Source organism: Lytechinus variegatus, chromosome 2 (assembly GCF_018143015.1).
Source record: "Lytechinus variegatus isolate NC3 chromosome 2, Lvar_3.0, whole genome shotgun sequence".
In the NCBI taxonomy this organism is placed as follows: Eukaryota; Metazoa; Echinodermata; class Echinoidea; order Temnopleuroida; family Toxopneustidae; genus Lytechinus; species Lytechinus variegatus.
In genome coordinates this window covers 17,832,495-17,854,692 of record NC_054741.1, presented here as the reverse complement: position 1 = coordinate 17,854,692, position 22,198 = coordinate 17,832,495, and the positions used below count along the sequence as shown (strand labels likewise).

Sequence of the window (22,198 nt, the reverse complement as noted above, 5' to 3'; positions counted from 1 at the left end):
TATCTCTTTGACTACTACCACTCAAAAGAATCTGGCAATAACGGTATAGGCCTGTATATCAGAGGCTCGTGCAGGAACAGTAAAAATCAAAATGGTAAAAATAGGTAGATTACAGGACTAAGATTCAATTGCAACTCACTAAAGTGGATCACATGTATGAATAGGTTTATCGCTTGACAGGGGATTCTCATTGGAGAGATTTGCAAGGTTAATATTCATATTAACAATATTTTATTGATTGGGGTATAAATAGAGTAATAAGATGCTTTGATTTTTTGTTTAAACAACCCATGTAACAGGTCTTCTAAAAATAGGATAGGGTACAACTTTACGAAATATATTATAGATAATCCTACATAATGTAGCATAAGGATGCATGGAAAGTCTATTTTGTATTTATGAACTCCATCTCCTTGAAATACTTCAGAACATCATCAAGTGATCGCGTTAGTTTTAAGCAACGATTTAACAAATTCCCATTATCCACTTGATACCACTATGAATTATTGCTGATATTGATAAGTTGGTATACTATACGGGCATCCCAGTCTATATGATGCGTGTGTGTGGGGGGGCAGGGTGTGAGTATGTACATGAAACATAATTCCTCTTGCCTTTGACACGCCCCCCCCCCACCAAAAAAAAATAATAAATAAATAAATAAAAATAAAAAAAATCCACCACAAATTAAGGATATTTCGTACCCTAACTAATTTGACAAGCAAAAAAAAAAGTCTTCAATTTCAAAAGAGGGGGCACACCTCTGTTGCTTCTCAAAAGGGAGGGGGGCACGTGCCCGCTGTGAACCCCAGTGCCTTCAATAATGATAAATTGAGAGTTAATACGGTTCTTTCTAGCCCAGGGGATTTTTTATAACTGAGAACTCTAGACATAATATGCAAGAGCATATCTAAAAAAAAACCTAATTTGGCATTCTGAAATAACGTATCTAAAAAAAAACAGAAATTCATTCAGTACTCGTGATCTGAATCCACAATCATGTCGAATTCCTAAAATATACAAGTCTTCATCTGAATAGCTTCTTAACTGTACGTGAATCTTCTTGTTATCTGTGTATTTTGACTCTTCTTCTCTTCGATAACCCATTACGTGTTTTTAAAGACAACAATGCAGAATAAATAATAATTTTATTTTATTTTTTTAACTATGGGTGTGTTCGTGGATACCGTGACGGTCTTAAAGCGGTATATACTGAAAAGGTATTTAACTAGATATCTCAATCTAAAAAAATAATCACAAAAGCAAAAACAAATTAATAGACAATTGTCGATGAACCTCACCAGAGTCATCAATTACCCTTATTCCAATTCCAATTGTAGACTCTATTATGTTTTCCACACTATTAGTATTATTAAGAGTGATACATAATTTTTATACATATATATATATATTTTATATATATATATATATATATTTTATATATATATATATATATATATAAAAGGCAATTTAATGATAGTTTTGATAGATACGATAGTAATTTTCATAATAAATGAAATTAACCAAATTTTTATAAACGTGTAGCATATTCTGTATGAATTCTAGCGTTGTTAAAACAAAAGGAAACTTGTCACAGTAATTCCAATACACCTCCAGAATTGTATTTTAGACTACATTCTCTGAATTACCAAGAAAATGATTTTTATAATGTAATAGTGCTATAGCGTAATGTTAGAGCCGTGATATGGATGTAAACAACATTCTGCGATCGAACATCTGAACTATGTTCGGGTACCATATGGAATTCCCAATTAAATATTGTATGAACTTGCTCCAACCACGAATCACAATTTATTACTTGTATTCTACATAAACAAAGGAATACATCAATATACCAGTAGGCAAACAATCACCTCATACAACGAATGCGAAGTACCTTTACACCAAATGATTTCATGATCATAGTCTTGCGATAATTGATATTAAAGAAATATTTTGAAATGAGAAGTTTACTTCTAATTGCACTCAAAGATAATTTAGTCATTATGATAAATAATTCTAGCACGAAAAATGCTCAAATGCAGGTTAAATGCAAAAAATTAAAAAGAAAAAAGGCGATATCATCCATTATCAAGTTCACGAACTCTCTGACGTCTAAGTCTGGCTTTATTGGACATCAAGTTGATGTGGAAGATTGTCCACCTTTCTAGCTGACTTTCCGAAAAGAGCGTCCTAGTCAAGATTTTTCTCTGCCATGGAAAAAATATCAACAACAAAAACTAATCATTCTCTTATTACTATCGGTAATATTATTTTTTGGAATAGAAAAAAACCCTTAAAATATTGTATGTCCAGGGGTTTTCTTATGTTTACGAATCCGTACAGTGTTTGAATTGGTAATGGTAGATTTAATAATGAATGGATGCACAGAGCGTTTGACGGTGAGGAATGTTAAAAGACATTTTTAGCTTTAACTGACAATACATATTGAAATCAAGTTACCTACCGGGGATACAAAATATGCATCTCCAATACACTTAACAAGTATTTTGTTAATGTGCTTTCCCAAAATAACCAAAGCCCTGTGTATTTAATTATCCTCATGATAGTGTGATAACATGTATTTGACTGTTGAAAAGTAGTTCCATTTTCCTGATTTTAATAATGTTGAATCAATGTACGTGCATTGCCCGGCCAGCCGTGAAAAACAACACGTTTTTTAATGATATCATGAGACATCACGAGCTTCATGTCAATCCTGTAATAATGAATCCCGGACAGCTATAGGTTCATTAGACTATCGAAAATTACAAATATTTTGTTTTCCTTACCACAGATCTCATTTGGCTGGGGGTGCTTCTGCAAAATGTTAAATAGAAAGAAATAAGACATGAATATATATATATACATATATATATATATATATATATATATATATATATATATATATATATATATATATATATATATATATCTGACGATATTGCATTTCGCGTGTTGGACATAGATGAGATAAATGGGGCAAATTGGTAATGCATTGTATTTAGTTCCAACAAAGTCTATTTTTAAGTCCATATTTTCGACGTAAAACACACGTCTTCTTCAGGGATACAATAAAGCTCACAGTGACAAGAATTGGAATAAATTGAGTCATGAATGTTATTATTCAATGTTATTATTTTAATTGAATCGTGAATGTTATTATTTCAATTGTCACTGTGAGCTTTATTGTATCCCTGAAGAAGAATTGTGCTTCACGTCGAAAATTTGAAATTTGGACTTCAAGATAAACTCTGTTGGAACGAAGTACAATGCTCACCACTTTGCCTATTTAATATATATATATATATATATATATATATATATATATATATATATATCTACATATATATACATTATTCCTCGCTCCCACTGCCGTGCGATCCGTTACGAATTCAATGATTTACCTTCCGTAACTAATCGCGAGAATGTTTGAACCATTCATATTTGTTTCTGCGATCAGTACGATTGCCACGACTGATTTGATACGATCTGACACGATCACAATGATTACTACACGATTAAGATCTCCGTTTCAAACGTGGGGTGGATCGTGACAGTGCGAACTAGGTATTACATGAAAGTTCTATTTCTCCATATGATGATGTATGATGTCAATGTTAATTGATATCCATTGCAAATATTTTCTTTCTTTGTTAATTCTGTGCACTCTAAAAATACCTTCTTTATTCAATTTATTCATTTTATTGTCTCGCCTGCATAGCAGAGCGCGAGCGAGACTATAAGCACCGCTTTTCCGACGGCGACAGCGACAACTATCTTAACCTAATGTCTAGATTTTGAAATGTCATCATAACTTAGAAAGTATATTAACCTAGATCATGAAACTTGGACATAAGGGTACTCAACTTAACATACTGCTTGAGTTTTATGTCACATGACCGAGTTCAAATGGTTATTTGGGGTGAGTGAACTTTGGCCATGTTGGGGTTATTTGTTGAATTGCCATCAAAACTTTAAAAGTTTATGAATCTAGTGCATAAAGCTTAGACACAAAAGTATTCAAGTATCAGTGAATATCCCATGCGAGTGTCAGGTCACACGACCAAGGTCAAATGTCATTAAGGTCAATGAACTTACATTATGTTGGGGATTTCAAAACATTTTGTTTTTAATGTCAAAACTTTGAAAGTATATGGATCTAGTTCATGTAACTTGGACATAAGTGTAATCAAGCATCAGTAAATATCCTGCTTGAGTTTCGGTTCACAAAGGTAATTTAAGGCTAATGAGCTTTGGGCATCAGTATTTGAAAGTCAATGGATATAGTACACGTATCTTTGATATAGTTCATAAAATGTGGACATATATGGGTAATCAAGTGTCACTGATCATCTTACATACGTCTTAGGTCACTTGATCAAGGTCAAATGTGATTTAGGGTCAATGAACATAGTATATTATTAACATATGAATGGTGTTTTTATGAATAGTCGTTTTCAAAGTCAGTACTGCTGTTATATTGAATCGCGTAATAGGCGAGACTCCCAGAGGCGCTCCACTTTTTTATTCATTTACCACTCGTGAGATGGAGCACTTTATCAGCCAATGCTGTTCCTAAAATTAGAGAAAATATTTTCAACTGATCGAACGTTATACTTACTGCACGTTTCACACATAAGGGGACAATTTTCGAGTACATACGGATATTCGTCACGGCACCAAGACTTTGGCCAGCCAGGACTGGCGCCACAGTACTTATGAGTATTCGCACAAACGGCTGTAAAAGAATTATATGAAAGAAATGGGAGACACGTATTATACGTCAGTCATGTCAGTAGCAGCAGCAGTATACCGTGTGAGTATACAAAAAAGTGACAACTAACAAATCCCCAATCTAACGGGAAGAAAGTCACCAATGACACATAATCCTTGGGTCAGATGCATAAAAAATAACAATTACTTGCAAGCAATTGCTTTAAGCACAAGGAAAGCAAAAGCTATGCTTCAGCAATTGATTCATTTCATATGCATAACCCTTTGCTTGTGCATGCTTAAACCCTTTTCTTGCTTTCAGGAAGCAAGTGCTAGCAGTTTGAACAATAGCAACGAGCACGCTGCAGCACGCTGGTGCGAACACGACTCACGGAAAAGGCAGGACTGGTACGTACAGGTATGCATGGTATGGCAGTGTAAATTACCCCTTCTTTCATGTAACATTATTCCTCAGACGAGTTGATTGCCAAACTAACATTTATTTTTGATAAATTTATACATTTGGCATTTGATTTGCACTTATTAGGAAGAAAACACGTACATGTACAGGGGCCGATCCAGCTTTCGCCAATAGGGGGGGGGGCCGAAAAATATTTTGCTCAACATTTTTCTCGATTGGCCGCTACAATCTGGCTTTTTTGTTGTTGATTTTTCACGGGGTAGTCCTAACTAAAGACGGAAGTTTTAAGTATATGTTAGTTTTTATTGCTATAAACAATATTAGGTATCTCATGTGGTCTTAATATATAATGCGAGCGAGAAGCGCGAGCTAAAAATCTTTGATATTTTATGTCCTTGGAACTGAAGATTCAGAGCAGTCTTTATAATCATGAACAAAGATAAGTATCCAACTAAACAATGCGAGCGCGAAGCGCGAGCCGAAATTTTATCATATAGTAACGTGAAAAGTGACTCAGGACTGTTTTTTGTGATTATTGAAGAGGATACAAGTATCACCAAATAAATAATGAGAGTGCGAAGCGCGAGCTCAAAATTTCTAAGTCTAAGCGCGTTTTTATTTAAATAAACAAGCTGTGCGTCTCAAACAATTAAATGCGAGTGCGAAGCATGAGCTTAATTTTTTTATATACTGACATGATAAAGGAGCATTTTGACAAATTTTGGTAAGAATTTCCAAAGAGCATAGGTATCTCACAAATTAAACAATGCGAGCGCGCAGCGCGAGCCGAACATTTTGATACACATTAACAATTTGTGTAAATCAAACAAAATAATGAAAGCTTGATGTGATAGAAAATTGTGTGCAAATTGACACTAATATATAATATATATTAGTGTCATTTAACCCTCTTGAATGGGATTCATTACATAGGCATTGCGAGCGATAAGCGCGAGCGAAAATTTTTATATAAAGTCTATTTTCCAATTCTTCCCCTCACTTTTTTTTCCTTTCGGGTCGGGCCGGTCGATACGAGGCTGTATACCTCTTTCTTACTTTTCTTTCTGTTTTTCGTAGTTTCTATCAAGGTAAGAAGTGAACTTTTTCTGCAGGTTGTCAAAAAATAGGGGGGGCCGGGGCCGGCTCGGCCCCCTCCTGGATCCGCGCCTGCATGTAGGCTACGGTAAACCTTGGGCATGTTGGGGTTCTCTGACGGAGCTTGAAAAAACCCAAGCATTGTGCTTAAACGCACAAGCGAAATGTTCGCTTTATGCATACGCTTTTTAGCAATAGCTTTATCCTCAAGGAAATGCTAGCAGTCGGCGACTGCTTAAAGGTATTGTTTAACTTTGTGAGCAGCCGATTTAAAAAAATTCTCAAACCAAGATGAAACATGTGTACAAGTGCATGTATTTAAACTAATAAACCCTGAAAACAACCATTATTGAGAATGAAAAGCTAAAACTACAAGGCAACCCCGATTTTGTAAATAGGTGTCTTATATACGCCTAAATAGTACACATAAGTGTACGGGATGAAATTAAGATGGTGTTTCCGGTCACTTTATATTTCAATTTTTGAAGCACTAAATAATTATTTTCGAACGCAATTTTTTCTGGGCTTCATTTTTGTAACATATCACAGACACAGGTGACAAGTGTGACCTTCTAGCTCAGATGTTTTAAAAGTCAAACCAATGTAAACCAATCACTTTAAACTTGCATTTACTCGCTTATTTTTATGCATACGGAATCAAGCAAAAGCCTGGAAAAAGTAAATGCTACTTTTATGCATCTGATCCATTATGTATGGCCGGAAAAATTATCTCCTCCCAAATAATTTGATGCCATATTTATATGTATTCACGCTTGGATTATGACAAGGTGTTCTTTGCAGTGATGTCACTTTTGACAAGCGCCAAAGTAAGGCATGACTGCAATTAATTAATCCAGATGTCAATGATGTTCTGACCTTACAAGATTTGCATTTAATTCAATTGCGAAACACATTTTCAATAATTCATATTGATATTGATATTTCATTGAAAGGGATGTGCAAATATGTTCACTAACTCATGTAGGAATGTGACATAATTGCTCGCAATTGATTGACAATTAAGCAAATGCTAAAAATCATACATGCATAAAGTGAACGGTTTACTTGTGCGTTTAAGCATTTGCTTGTTGTTTTTTTCAAGCTCCGTCAGGCGTCAGAGCAGTTCGGGTGTTTGCTTGATCAGGGCGTTCGCATTTTATAACCATGTTTTATACTTATGCACATGAGAGAGGCCCCCATGGTGCACTTCAAAAACACTGGTGTTGATTTAACACCAGCCCGGAATCTATTATGTCCACACCAGAGAAGTGTTAATACCAGTTTGGTTTTTATCTAACACCAGATAGGTGTTTATAGAACTCCAATTAGTATTAAAACAGCATCGGTTTGATCGCAAACTGATGTTGTTTCAATACTTCTCTGGTGTGGACATATATATAGATTCCCGGCTGGTGTGAAATCAACACCTGAGTTTTTGCAGTGTGTGAAGTAGCCTACATGTACATGTTAAGTGCAAATCCAATGCCAATTATCAAAAAAAATCGATACAAACAAGTTATAGGTATAGTTTGACACCACGTCAAAGAAAAAACGCGGTATATTTTGCACTGCCAAGTCAGGAAACTTATGCATAGGAATCCCGCCTTTGTTTTAGAGTCGTGTTTGCACCAGTGCAGTGTGACGTCGCTATTGTTCAAACCGCTAGCAATTGCTTTAATAATAATAATAATAATGCAAAAAAATGTTTTAAACACAAGCAAAGGGTTATGCATACGATATAAAGCAATCGCTAAGGCTTGATCTATTGTTTGGTAAGCAATTGCTTGTGCTTAACAGGGGCGGATCCAGCTTTCGCCAATAGGGGGGGCCGAAAAATATTTTGATCAACATTTTTCTCGATTGGCCGCTACAATCTGGCTTTTTTTGTTGGTTTTTCAGGGGGTAGTCCTAACTAAACACTGAAGTTTTAAGTATATGTTAGTTTTTATTGCTATAAACAATATAAGGTATCTCATGTGGTCTTAATATATATATTGCGAGCGCGAAGCGCGAGCTAAAAATCTTTGATATTTTATGTCCTTAGAACTGAACATTCAGAGCAGTTTTTATAATCATGAACAAAGATAAGTATCCAACTAAACAATGCGAGCGCGAGCCGAAATTTTATTATAGTAACGTGAAAAGTGACTCAATTAGGACTGTTTATAGTGATTAATGAAGAGGATACAAGTATCACCAATTAAATAATGAGAGTGCGAAGCGCGAGTTCAAAATTTCTGATTATCCGACCTGAAAAAAATGAACAGTTTAAGCGCGTTAATAAACAAGCTGTGTGTCTCAAACAATTAAATGCGAGGGCGAAGCATGAGCTTAATTTTTTGATATTCTGACATGATAAAGGAGCGTTTTGACAAATTTTGGTAAGAATTTCTAAAAAGCATAGGTTTCTCACAAATCAAACAATGCGAGCGCGCAGCGCGAGCTGAACATTTTGATACACATTAACAATTTGTGTAAATCAAACAAAATAATGAAAGCTTGATGTGCGAGCTAAAAAAATTGTGTGCAAATTGATATCAGAACTGGATATATTGTATATATATATATTGGTTATATATTGGTTATATATTAGTGTCATTTAACCCTCTTGAATGGGATTAATATCACAGGCAATGCGAGCGCGAAGCGCGAGCGAAAATTTTTATATTTTCCAATTCTTCCCCTCACCTTTTTTTGGTTTCCTTTCGGGGTCGGGCCGGTCGTTACGAGGCTGTAAATTACACATCATGGTAAAATACCTCTTTCTTACTTTTCTTTCTGTTTTTCGTAGTTTCTATCAAGGTAAAGAGTACACTTTTTTCTGCAGGTTGTCAAAAAAATAGGGGGGCCGGGGCCGGCTCGGCCCTCTCCTGGATCCGCGCCTGCTTACAAGGCAACTGCTGCTTTTTATGCATCTAACCCATTGTTGCAGAGGGGAAGAATCGGAAATCGATAGCATGTCAGGTCACTTGCTCATTTTTTTCTGATGATTGAGACCCATATCTTATTCATGAGCAATGACGCTTATTGAAATTATTATGTTGTCAATATACACAATATATTTCAGCTGTCATACTGAGCTTTCATAATTTGGTTTAAGTTCACTCATCAGTTCATGAATAAAAAAAGCTCAGTAAAATGTCCAGTTTCCAGGCCTAAATATGAAATTTTACAGCACGCACTTCGCGCTCTCATTATTAATTCAAAAGGCATTATCTTATTGTTTGCAAAATGGGGCTAATATATATTTCATCCCCCAGCAAACGAGAAAATAGCTCTTCGAGCTCTTAGCTGGCCGATCAGAGAAATCATATATAATTGATGGCAAAAATTATATCTGCCCCTGAAATTGAACCCTATCGAATGTTAAAATTTAGGTGGGTATGTTTATTGCAGGTGCCGTTCTGTGCACATGATAAAGGAGGGTACTTCGAGACCCCACCAAGTAAAAAAAATATATACCGGTACAAAAATAAGTATCGCATTTTCCCTTTAGTGCTCTAAAATCAAGAAAAACAGGCTATATTCAAAGTCGGAAATTATTTGAATTTCGAATACAGGAAAAGAGTCAGAAAATAAACCAGAATCATGTTGAAATATTTTTTAGACTTACAGGAACAGTCGCTGCCGAAATACCCGTTTGGGCAATCACATGTACAGTCATCTTTTAATGATCCGTCGTTCATACACGACGCCTTGCACTCTAGAATATAAAAATATCAAGTTAATCAAAAGGATGTGTATTCGATGTCAAAGGTGTATACCTTTTACACCAATTATTAGATATACTAGTATCCCGTAATTAGTAACCATCTGGAATAAAATTATTGGAAATGGTTTTTTGACTGTTTTGAGTATGTATGGGTGTCAACTTTTACCAAAAAAAAGTTAGGAGGAATACGGGTTGGGGAAAGTGCTTTTTTTCAAGGTCAAAGGTCAATGACCTTTTCATATATACTGTATAATGGTATCTCTGAGATGGAAAGGCGCAGGTTGGTGATAATGGTGTCAAAATGCACAAATTCTTACCACAATATCTAATAGAATGAAATTAAGTACCCAGAATGCACATTAAACGAAAAATTTCAAGGTCAAAGCCTTTCAAAGGTCATTGACCTTTTTTACATTATATACCATATACGATATAATGGTATCTCTGAGATGAAAAGGCGCAGGTTGATGATCTTGGTGTCAAAATGCACGGATTCTTACAAGAAGATCAAATAAAATAAAATCAAGTACATACAATGCTCATTCACCAATGAAATTCAAGGTCAAAACCTTTCAAAGGTCAATGACCTTTTTTTTACATTATATACCATATATGGTATAATGGTATCTCCGAGATGAAAAGGCGCAGGTTAGTGATCTTGGTGTCAAAATGCAGAGTTTCTTACAGGAAGATCAAATAGAATGAAGTTAAGTACCCAGAATACATATTAATCCATAAAGTTCAAGGTCAAAGGTCAATGACATTTTTACATAGGTTATATATCGTATAATGGTATATCTGAGATATCACGCTGCATGTTGGTGTCAAAAAACAATTTTTGCAAGAAGATAAAAAGGCACAAAATAATATTAAAGAATTATCCTTCACCTTTGATATCCAATGCCAAAGGTCAGAAGTTAATGAATACTGATATATCCATTTATAATTCACCAAAAAAGAAATTAACCCATTATATTCACATTTTTTGTGAATAATAGAATGAAAGATAGCTATATGTAATGAAAACTTGGATGTTTAATAATTTCATTTTGAAATAAGGATAAATAATGGCCATGAAAAATATATTTAGGGGTTAGAGGTCAATGAACTATGTCAAAAACTGCTGGAAATTTAAGTAAATAGATCGATAACTTGATTGTGGCATGTAGGTATATAGTGATTTTGATGGGGAAAAGACTCACCTGCGTGGAAAATGAACAGAAGTTTAATAGTTGATTCCTGGACCAATGATGATGTCAAAATACAAGTTCGAGGTGAAATTGAAATCAAATAGCACTCTTTAATATATACTGTAGTAATGCATTGCCAAAAGTGTAAAAAATAAAATCATGTATGATATAATTTGAAATGGTGAAGTTGTCTAAAGTAGCAGCATTTAGATATGCATTTTATAAATCTAAATCAAGGTACTAATTTCTCTGTAGCAATATTTCACTAACCTCAAATGCTACAATCAATACTATATACTATAACTTAATCTGTAAATGGAAAAGATAGGCATCATCCAAGAACATTTTCATATAGCCAGGGACAATGATGAAGAAGTGAAATAAGGCAATCATTAGAGCGGCAGGTTTTGTCATAGTAAATGAAGTTAAGTGTCTCAACTTCAGCAAAGAGTAATCAAACTCTTGGAAACCTTCTGACATTTTCAGGACTTTGATCTGGCCCATTCAATGAAAGCCTAATGTTCTGTCAAGGGAAAATAACATACAAGGATCTATATTATTACTGATATGTTGCACAGCTTGATCCTCAAGAACTGAAAGTGGTGCTGTAGGAGTGTTGTTAGGTCAATGGATGTGTACTTGTAAGCTATTATCTCCTTTTGAATTTCATTACTATGCATGATAACAATCAGTTGTTCTGGACAATATACATGATCCTTGTACAAACTGATACCTAGTAGAAATAGCATTATGGGTGACCTACGGCAGCTAGATAGCAGATTGCCTTGCAGCATTAGCATCTCAAGAGATTCTGGCAGCTCGCAATGAGAGGTAATTAATAATAATACGGGAATTCATCTTTGTTAAAGTTGAGATACATGCCATTTACTATGACAAAAGCTGCAGCTCTAATGATGGCCTTCATTTCATCTTCATCGTCATCCCTCTGCTGTTTGGAAATGCTCTCAGATGATGCAAGATGTGACATGAGATTTAGACCTATCCATTATCAGAAGATTAAGCTAATGAGATGAATGGACAATCGCTTGGAGAGAAACAGACACTACAACTTTAATTTAGATATTATGATGCATCACATTTCAAATTGTATAATCCATTTCATTTTTTTTCTCATTGCTTTTGGAAATGCATTGCAGTATATGAAGAAGTGTTATTTGGTTATCACCTTTTTAAAACAATTTCCACTGATATTTTGGAAAGAGTTCATTGACCTCTGAAAGCTAAAAACATTCTCCATGACCTTACATATATATATATATATATGTACCATTGTTCTCTTCATCCATTTCTTTACACAATATTGAAAATAAAAGAGTTGCCAAAGCTGTTGTACATGTATAGCTTCACACACATTTATATATATATATGCATATATCATTTCATCTGAACTTGGAATTCAAGGGTGAAATATTCTGTATACTGATTTTGGTGTTGTTTAATCTACTGGTACAAATCTTTGCATTTTGGCACCAAGATTACGAACCTGTGATGTTTTGTCTCAGAGATACCATTATCATTATCTCATGTTAAAAAGGACATTGACCTTTGTCCTTGAATTTTAAAGGTGAATGTAAATTCTTGATGCTTGATATTATTTCATTTAATCTTCCTGGAAGAATCTGTGTATTTTGACACCAAGAACACCAACCTTCGCCGTTTTATCTTAGAGATACCATGATATGGTACATAATGTATAAAAGGTCATTGACCTTTGGCCTTAAATTTTATGGGTGAATGTGCATTCTGGGTACTTGATTTTATTTCATTTGGTCTTCTGGTCAGAAATCTGTGCATTTTGACACCATGATCACCAACCTGTGCCTTTTCATCACAGAGATACTATTATACAGTATGGTATATATAATGTAAAAAGGTCATTGACCTTTTAAAACCGTTGACCTTAAATTTCATTGGTGAATGTCAATTCTAAGTACTTGAATTCATTCTATTTTATCTTCTTGTAAGAATCTGTACATTTTGACAGCATGATCGCCAGCCTGTACATTATCATCTCAGAGATACCATTATGCAGTATGGTATATAATGTAAAAAAAGGTCATTGACCTTTGAAAGAATTTGACCTTGAATTTTATCAGCGAATGTGGATTCTGGGTACTTAATTTCATTTTATTTGATATTATGGTAAGAATTTGTGCATTTTGACACCATTATCACCAACCTGCACCATTCCATCTCAGAGATACCATTATACAGTATATATGAAAAGGTCATTGACCTTTGACCTTGAAAAAAGCACTTTCCCCAACCCGTATTCCTCCTAACTTTTTTTTGGTAAATGTTGACACCCATACCTACTCAAATCAGTCAAAAAACCATTTCCAATAATTTTATTCCAGATTGGCTACTTTGGGGTCTAATTTAGGGATACTATACATCGTCTTTAAAATTTCTTTTTTTAAGAGGAAGAACTATTTCAAAAGAATATTTTACTATCATTTGATACTTCTTTATTAAACGGAAATTAAAACGAAAACACAAAACGGGAAAATAAAGTCAATGAATGTGAAAAGATATATATATGAAGGAATCATTATCGACAGATATGTGCGCTATATAAAACTTACAGCATTATTATTATCATTATTATTATATTAAAATGTTCATTAGGGAGTTAATGTTCGGATACGATACAGAAATATCAGGTAACCTTTAAGATGATTTTTGTTTTTTTTTTCTGATTGTTATCTTTCAAGTTAGATTGATACTGAAAAATATATCAATAATGCATAAGAGCAAACGACATACATACACAGTATTATCTGGAATACATTGAAATTGTAAGTCAACTGATGGAACTGTTATAACAATTGTATGTTACATGAATTATAATCTTTTATTTTCATTTTTGAATTAGGGTGTCGACCCCAAAAGCCAACCCCAATGACCAGCTCTCCCATCTAACCACCTCACTAGTAAATACTACTCCCACTTTCTCTGTTTTTAACTCACCAAATCCTTTCCAATTAAACACAACAATTCCGTTCTGTTCACTACCTCTTCTTTTGGGTATTTTTTTATTTCCATTTACTTTTTTGTCATCATGTCCTTATTCGCATGTGTTCTTTGGCATGATGAATGCACGATGAACGACCGAAGGCTTGCAAAATAAAATCTATATGAAAAGTTTCGTCTTACATCATTATCTCCTCATAATATATTTAGTGTTAACAACAAATCGAAAGCTAATGTTTTTTTAACCAAATGATCATTCAAAGTAACTAAACTATTCGACGTTCCCTACGTCTTCGTCTACATCAGGATTTGTTAGTTTTTAATAACTTATAAAGCCAACACTTTGAACTATATAAATAAATATATATACATATATATATATATATACATATATATATATATATATATGTGTGTGTGTGTGTGTGTGTGTGTGTGTGTATGTATGTATATATGTATGTATGTATATGTCTTCAAAATAGAAGAACGGTTTCAGTTTTCTTTCAATAACTTACCACAGCCTGTAGTGCCTGTAGTGCACGAACCTAGAATAATAATAATAACATTATTCAGTGCTTTTGAAGTGTCCCAAACGTTGAAAATGCCGTGATAGATTGAGAATGTTATATCTCATCTTTTGAACCTTATGAGAAAGCATTATATCATCAGCTTGAGCTCAACTCGGTCACAAAATCTCATACATTATGTCTATTCGTACTTCATCGCTCTTCATAGCATATGTATGCGTTTGCGTTTATATTCAAACATTTCGAATGTGTTTTTTACATATACTAAGACTAGATGCCTTCAATGTCTTAAAAGCAAATGCAATAGTTTAATATCTTTGTTCCTATCTGTTTCTTGGCCCTTATTATAGCAAAATGTTTACTTACTGCATTTCTTTTCATAACACATGCTCATGTTTGTCGGGCACTGTGTACAGCTGGTACCAGTCAGGTACGGGCGAGCTCTGTTCACGTTTCCTCTGGTGACAAAATAGAGATAATTATATATATTAGGTCTCGATTAAGCTTGGGTTACACCAAAAACCGAATTCTCCAGAATTCGGCCACATTCAGATGGTTTCGGTTGATTCGAATGTTCTTGAATCCTACTTGAATTTCTCTCGCATTGTTGGAGGGAAAACAGAACATTCCAGAAACCACCCGAATACGTGTATTCGAATTGAATCGCAGCTGATTAGGTTCGGGTGAATCTAGGCCTTAAAGAGATGGTCCGGGCTGAAAATATGTATATCTTAATAAATAGAAAAGAATTCACTGAGCAAAATGACGAAAATTTCATCAAAATCAGATAACAAATAATAAATTTATTGAAGTTTAAAGTTTAGCAATATTTTGTGAAAACAGTCGTCATGAATATCCATTAGGTGTGCTGATGATGTCACATCCACACTTTCTGTTTTCTTATGTTATTACATAAAATCATATTTTTTCATCATTTCATATTTGTGTAAATAATATGTTTCCCTTGTAATTAAATAAGCTGCAGCAATAAATATCTAATGCACTAATTCGGTTGTCAATCCAATTTTTCTAGTTCTTGGAGAAAAAATTTGAATAAACCTAATTTCATATAATATATAAAGGAACAAGTGGAGATGTGACATCATCAGCACACCTATCAAATATTCATGATGTCTGTTTTCACAAAATATTGCTACTTTACAATTCAATAACTTTGTTATTTGTCATCTGATTTTGATGAAATTTTCGGCATTTTGCCCATTGAATTCTACTCTATTTATTAAGCTATAAATACTTTCAGCTCGGACCATCCCTTTAACACAGGAACCAAATCAACTGCGAATCCATCCAAATACACCTGTTCGAGTGGAAACGGGAGTATTCTGTTTTCCCTCCCCTAATGCGAGAAAATTCGGAAGGGATTCGGAAACATTCGTCGAAGGATTCGGCTCGTTTTGAAATGTTAAAAACGAGCCAAATACCCTCCGAAAAGCAGGCGCGGTTCTATAGACACAAAAAATATTGATGGGCCTTAATTCTGGGGGCTTGAGAAATTTTCTAAGTTTACTCAACACAATGAAAATGGCCCGCGATGGTCAGCATTATGTATACAATGGAGACGTTCAATACATAAACATATGGCCTACATAATACCTTACTATTTTATTCTTTATGGTTGATTTTTTTTGCGGGGGGGGCTTAAGTTCCCAAATCTCCCCCTAGAACCGCGCCTGTCGAATAGCAGCCGAATAAGTCGATTTAGGCCCTATTCGGATTCTTCTGGTGGCGTAATCGGCGCATTCAGGCAAATTCATTACTATTCGGAACGTCATTTCGGAGCATTCGGGTAACATTCGTCTCGACATTGTGCGATATAGTATGAATTTTGTTGATGTAAAAACTTGTAGGCCTATATCTTTATGGACGATAAAGTACCTCAATTGAGGATAAATAGAAAAAAAGATATCGTAAAAATTAAAAGTCGTGTTCAAATGAGCCTTTAAAAGCTTTGCAGAATTATGATTGCACTATTAAGTATCAGTCTTTGTTAATGTTCTCTTTTCGCTTGCCACATATAAAATGTATTCATATGTATCTTTGTTATTATATGACAATGTTAATCTATCATTCGATTTATGGATAAAATGCAGAAAATCCTGCAAGAAAAAACCGCCAAAGCGAAGAGATAGATAAGGAGAATTTCATTATTAATTTGTCTATTTATTATCATTATTATTATTATTATTATCATTACCGTTATTATCGTAATAATTATAATTATTGTTATCATTAATAATAATCCTTATACCTCTTAAAATTAATATTATTATTAGTGCTGCCATCATCACTAGTAGCATTGTAATAAAAGTGTAGTAGTAGTAGCACTAGCGTACTTAAATGGGGGGCAGACTACCCCATCCCTGACGAGTCACAACCCATGCAAGGCCGTATACCTGCCCGCCCCCCCCCCATGACGAGCCACAAGTGGCCCCTCTTTTGAAGTTGAAGACCTTCTTTTTTTTGCTTGTCAAATATTTTGGCAGACGAATTTGCCCCCCCCCCTTGAAAAATCCTAGGGACGCCACTGAATAGTAGTAGTAGTAGAAGTAGTAGTAGTAATAGTAGTAGTAGTAACATTAGAAGAAGTATAACTGTTTTTGTTGTTGTCATATGGTTCAAAATCAGCAATTGTGTCAAACTTACGCGGGGCCATAATTGCAAGTGAAGAAAGTAGAGTCTATCATGTCCGGCTCTCCAGGAATTTTTATCTTGGCGCAAAATGTTTTTCCACATCCAACAGCTTGTGTAGAAGCCCATACAACCTAGTAGTAGACATTTAAGAAATAAACTTTATTTATAAAATATAAAGAAAGCACAATATTGGTGATTATGATAATAATTATTATCATTATCATAATAACAATAATGACAATAACAAGAAGAGGATGAAGAAGGGAAAGGATGAGAAGAAGAAGAAGAAGAAGAAGAAACGGAAGAAGAAGAAGAAATGGAATGATGATTATAATGACAAAATTAGCACTAGCATAATACATCGTCATTTTTATAATCATCATCACCGCCATCTTAGCAACAACGGTTACCTGCGTGTAATGACCGCACATTTTTTCAGGAGGGCAAAAGTTAGCCTCATAGTCGTAATCAAAGGTCTCATTATACCAAGACTCTGTCCCTCGGACACCAATATCAGCTGCAGATCCTGTCTCTGCGAAAATGTTTTCTCCTACCGATGTGAAAGTTGACCCTTCGGCGCGTTTTCTACGGGAACTATGTTTAAAAACGCACCTGTCGGACCACTTCTGAGCAGTAGAAGCCAATACGTCATCCCATTCCTATAGAACATGTATAGAAAAAGAAAACCATGTTGAAAGAAGGACTGGCCAACATTATATAAAGCATTTATGGTCGTACCTACATGTATTCGATCCTGTTATCATCAGTAGATACCAAGGTGCATACGTGTTAGCTTTCATCGAGCATTAAAAGAAAATCTTACTGAGGTATCTCAGATTCCCATTGTTCATGCATACAACCGCACAACCTTCCAAAAAAATGAAATTTAAAACTTTCAGAGTCTGAAACTTTCAAATTTTAAATTTCAAACCGTTTTTCACTCTGTATGCCATAGTCATTTTCTTTGGACTATGTTGAACTATATACATATATATATATATATATATATATATATAATATATATATATATATATATATATATATATAGTGCCCCTTGAGGGTAATTATGTGTCCAACCAACATTGGGCATTTTCATTTATCTTTATTTATCCATGTGATGAAACTTTTGGCCATTCTAAAGTAATTGCTGCTTATTTTTAAACCTTACTGCACAGTATGCTTCCCGCATTGGGTAAAATACTCTCCAAATTGGTTGGACACACCCTCATGGTGGTAAAAAAAAATGCCCAATATTTGATACAGTGCATTCATTCTTTGCCATGGAAACCTTCAGAAGTTACTATACAAAGTCATAACGATTCTTTGTAACTGGATGATTATCATTAAAATTAACGAATAAGGATGGTGATATTAAAGAGTGGCATAAAAACATTAAATATTTTATTTGGAAATAATTCAATAATCAAAATATGTACAAGTACAAAATTATATCGAAATAATTTTTGAAAACAAAATCTTGATATCAAACTGTTTGATGTGTGTGTGTGTATGTGTGGGAGGGTGTGTGAATTCTGAACCCACTCTACTTCCACTTCTGTTATTGAGTGTTTTTTTTTCAACTCTCTAGTCTGAATTTATTTTATGATTAATAACCAGCCCCTATAAAATTGATAGTTTCGTAACAATCCAAATACATTGCTTATAAGTGTAAAATTGCAGGGTGTATATAAGCATGCAGCTTTTTCATTACAGTTGCATATTTTTAATGAAAGTATTAAATAAATGAATTCAATTACACTATTCCAGTCTTGCAGATGGTACATTTACAGAATATCTCTTGACTTACCATGAACTGCATATTGGAGGCCTCTGGTGAAACCAATCCCCTAAGACGATTATGTTCATCAAGAATAGCCTTTGCCTCCTCGGCCGAGAAGGAACTTGATACAGTCTCGAGCGTAACCTCGTCATCAGTATCGACTTCTTGGTCACTCTCAGATTCGCTGCTTTGGCCATCAACCGAGCTTAAGCAAAGAACAGCCAATAAAAGGAAGACCCTTTTCCACGCTTTCATAATTTCGATTTTGTAGGCAATTCAAAACAAGAAGAGAATTGAAAATCAAGAATTGTGATTGGTTTTGTTTTTTATAGTTAGAATTCTTTACCAACAGAGTTTTACGCGTGGTAAGATAAGGGATCGTGCAGTGTACGTTTCACGCGTTTGATGAGCCTATGGGATAGTTTCGCTGCAGCAGAAGAAATGGTTGTATACATTGTCAGGCACAGAGCTTATATCACATTTTCAAGAGGAAGAAACATTCTGGCTTAGTAGTGTGAAGGACACTAATAAACGCGTTTTAATTGTCCGACCTTCTATACCTACCTTTACATTTGCGATACCTCCCAGACATTATGTTAAATCAATTATCCCAAAATTGATTACATTTCAGAAAGTTGAATATTCATGTATTTCTACCAGTAAAATTCATATTCAGTTAGCATTGAAAGCGGTTTTCATGGAGAGGATAAGATGACTGTACTTTGGCTTTACTATGTATGAAGCAAGTTTTATTATTTTCCCTGATAATCAAGGTTCTGTTATTCAGCCATCTGTTTTTCAGTACACAGGTTGAAGGCTACGTTATATCATACCATGTTTGTTTGTTTGTTTGTTTTTTTAATTTATTTTCTATGTTTTCTTGATTTTGTATTATTTCATTTTAACACACCCTACCCATTTTAATGAATATCATTAATTGCGGAGAAAAGACATATCAATAACTGAAAGCAAGCAAGTTACTGATTTAGAAAATCTTTCTTTAATGCAGGCTCATTTTTAATCGTATATTGTCGTGAAGAGATTTGATTTTCTAGCGTATATCTTGCGAGCTGTGATCAACTGGTCTAAGGCGCCTTACTGTAGACATCCGATCCATTATCAAACGTAAATTACATTGAACCTTCATTAATCAACTCGTAACGGTAAATGGTCTTATCTGGGAAATGGTTAAAAAACAACTGTCATCTTTTTCCAGTGTGCGCGAACGAAACTAGTATGCGTTTGAGGAAAGATACGAGTTGGATAATACCCAAGTGGATCATCATGACGACTAGAATATGCTGCTCGAAACGTCGATAACACTTTTTTGTAAGAGCTACCAAATCATCAAGAAAAATAACTAACAGTCCTTTTCAGGACTACATACATGGTGTTTACCGCAAAAAAATCCATTATTCTCTCCACCATTAAAACCTTTAGAGATCATAATATTGTGAGAATTTATCGCACTCTTTTCTACAAATATATGCGGGTAATGTTAAACACATCGTTAACTATTCTCTGGGACTGGTAACAAGCCAACAATGTAACGTGCCGACAAGCAAACCTATGGAAGGATTGTATTGATTAAAGTCTTGCAATGACATTGAACACGGATAGTGCATCATTTATACAGTTAAACATAATTGCAAATTGGTTTATCTACCAAACAATAGAAAATTGTTTGCCGGTCTTTGTTTCGTCGCACAAGTGAATCGTGCCATGAATTATAAACTATCATACAACAGTTTTGTAGAAGAAATATTTAATAGCGTATTTTGTTGGAATACTCGTTGTTAGACTCCTTTCCTTAATATGGTATACGCCCGTTATTCATATCAAAGGTCCGTTAACTTAGAGGTTCATTATTCCGAGGGTATGATATTAAAACAGGTAAATTGCATATACCAAGATGTTCCTTAGTTGGAAATGAAAAAAAAAGGTTTGTCAATCAGCTGTGTATACCCGAGGTTTGTTTGTCCAAAGAGAAAAGTGTTTGTTATTCCGAAGGTTCGAATCGATAGTCCAAAGAGTGAAATTCGGTGCGTTAGTAATAAAATTGCAATAACCTTTACATAAACCCCATAAACAGTACTTCATTTTCTGAACATCGAACTTTCTGAATAAGGAACATTACTTCATTTTCGGAATCACAAACCACTGCCTAAACCAGAAGCGTACGACTAATAAAAACAAAGAGAAAGGAGAAAAAGGAAGAATGAGATGATTGTGCAATTTCTGTTTGTATACCCAACTGCGCATTACAATAATAAAAGGTAAAATAGTTAACAAGATAAATACACGAAAGTACGATTGAGTTCTAATTACTGGAAAAGGGAAGCCTACATCTCTACAAATTATATAACAAAAAGTGAATTATTTCTTGATACTCTCTTGAAAATGAAAATGGGTGAAATGTAGGCCTAATTTTTTTTACAAAACAACTTTTTCCTTGATATTCAAAATGACTGCCCTGAATACTCTATTATATACAATATGAATGAGCAAACAAAATAATTTTTACAAGAGTGAGCACTTTTGTGATTGTGATCTATGAGTGAAGTACTGTCTGAAAACACAATTGCTAACGAAACATATTGCCACTTATGTCATGTATGTGATAAATGCTGTATTTTGATAATCCAAATGGCTGCCATTCAGCAGTAACTTTAATTTACCATTTGAAACCATTTACCTTGGAGGTGGGGGGGCTCTCTGTACCCCTTGTCTTCCAAATTAATCAATTATGTCATAAGTGGTGTCACTAATGTTGTATACAGGGAAGAGGAGTTGCCCTGAATTTTAACTTTAAATAAATCTCAATAGTATTAGTTGGGCTTCTTCAGGTTCGAAGTCTCTGGATGCATGGGGATCGCGGAGATTTTCGTGGGGTTAGTTCCAAATTGTGACGTCAGCGGCGAACTACGTCTCTAAGTAGATATCTACGTTTGCCAATTACAGATTATATTAATAAATCAAATACACACACACAAAACTCAAACAAATTTTTCATTTTTTCGATATAATCATATATCACTTTTCTTTAATAAATCTAAGGTAAAGATGAATTAGTCTGTCCTTTTTTAAACACATTATACATTCAATTTCTTATCC

At 34.4% G+C, this 22,198-nt stretch overlaps 1 protein-coding gene across 1 annotated transcript; it reads right to left on the bottom strand.

The window, feature by feature from the left end:
- Positions 1 to 1,568: 1,568 nt before the first annotated feature.
- On the bottom strand, positions 1,569 to 21,172 carry LOC121407478 (cysteine-rich venom protein-like). The gene is made up of 9 exons (XM_041598571.1): positions 19,112 to 21,172; positions 17,715 to 17,963; positions 17,317 to 17,435; positions 15,019 to 15,110; positions 14,641 to 14,670; positions 9,846 to 9,935; positions 4,625 to 4,741; positions 2,793 to 2,820; positions 1,569 to 2,210 (listed from the first exon to the last, which is right to left on the bottom strand). Exons 1-8 carry the CDS (start codon positions 19,337 to 19,339, stop codon positions 2,801 to 2,803), a joined length of 945 nt encoding a protein of 314 aa, XP_041454505.1. The 5' UTR covers positions 19,340 to 21,172; the 3' UTR covers positions 1,569 to 2,210; positions 2,793 to 2,800.
- Positions 21,173 to 22,198: the final 1,026 nt, after the last annotated feature.

What these genes read in the sequence shown, in the direction of transcription:
- LOC121407478 (XM_041598571.1), bottom strand. Translation starts at nt 19,339, where the DNA reads ATGAAAGCGTGGAAAAGGGTCTTCCTTTTATTGGCTGTTCTTTGCTTA. An exon ending in GTGTTATGAAAAGAAATGCA is followed by an intron (nt 14,671 to 15,018) that starts GTAAGTAAACAT and finishes TTATTATTCTAG; the next exon opens with GTTCGTGCACTACAGGCACT. An exon ending in TTTCGGCAGCGACTGTTCCT is followed by an intron (nt 4,742 to 9,845) that starts GTAAGTCTAAAA and finishes ATTCTTTTACAG; the next exon opens with CCGTTTGTGCGAATACTCAT.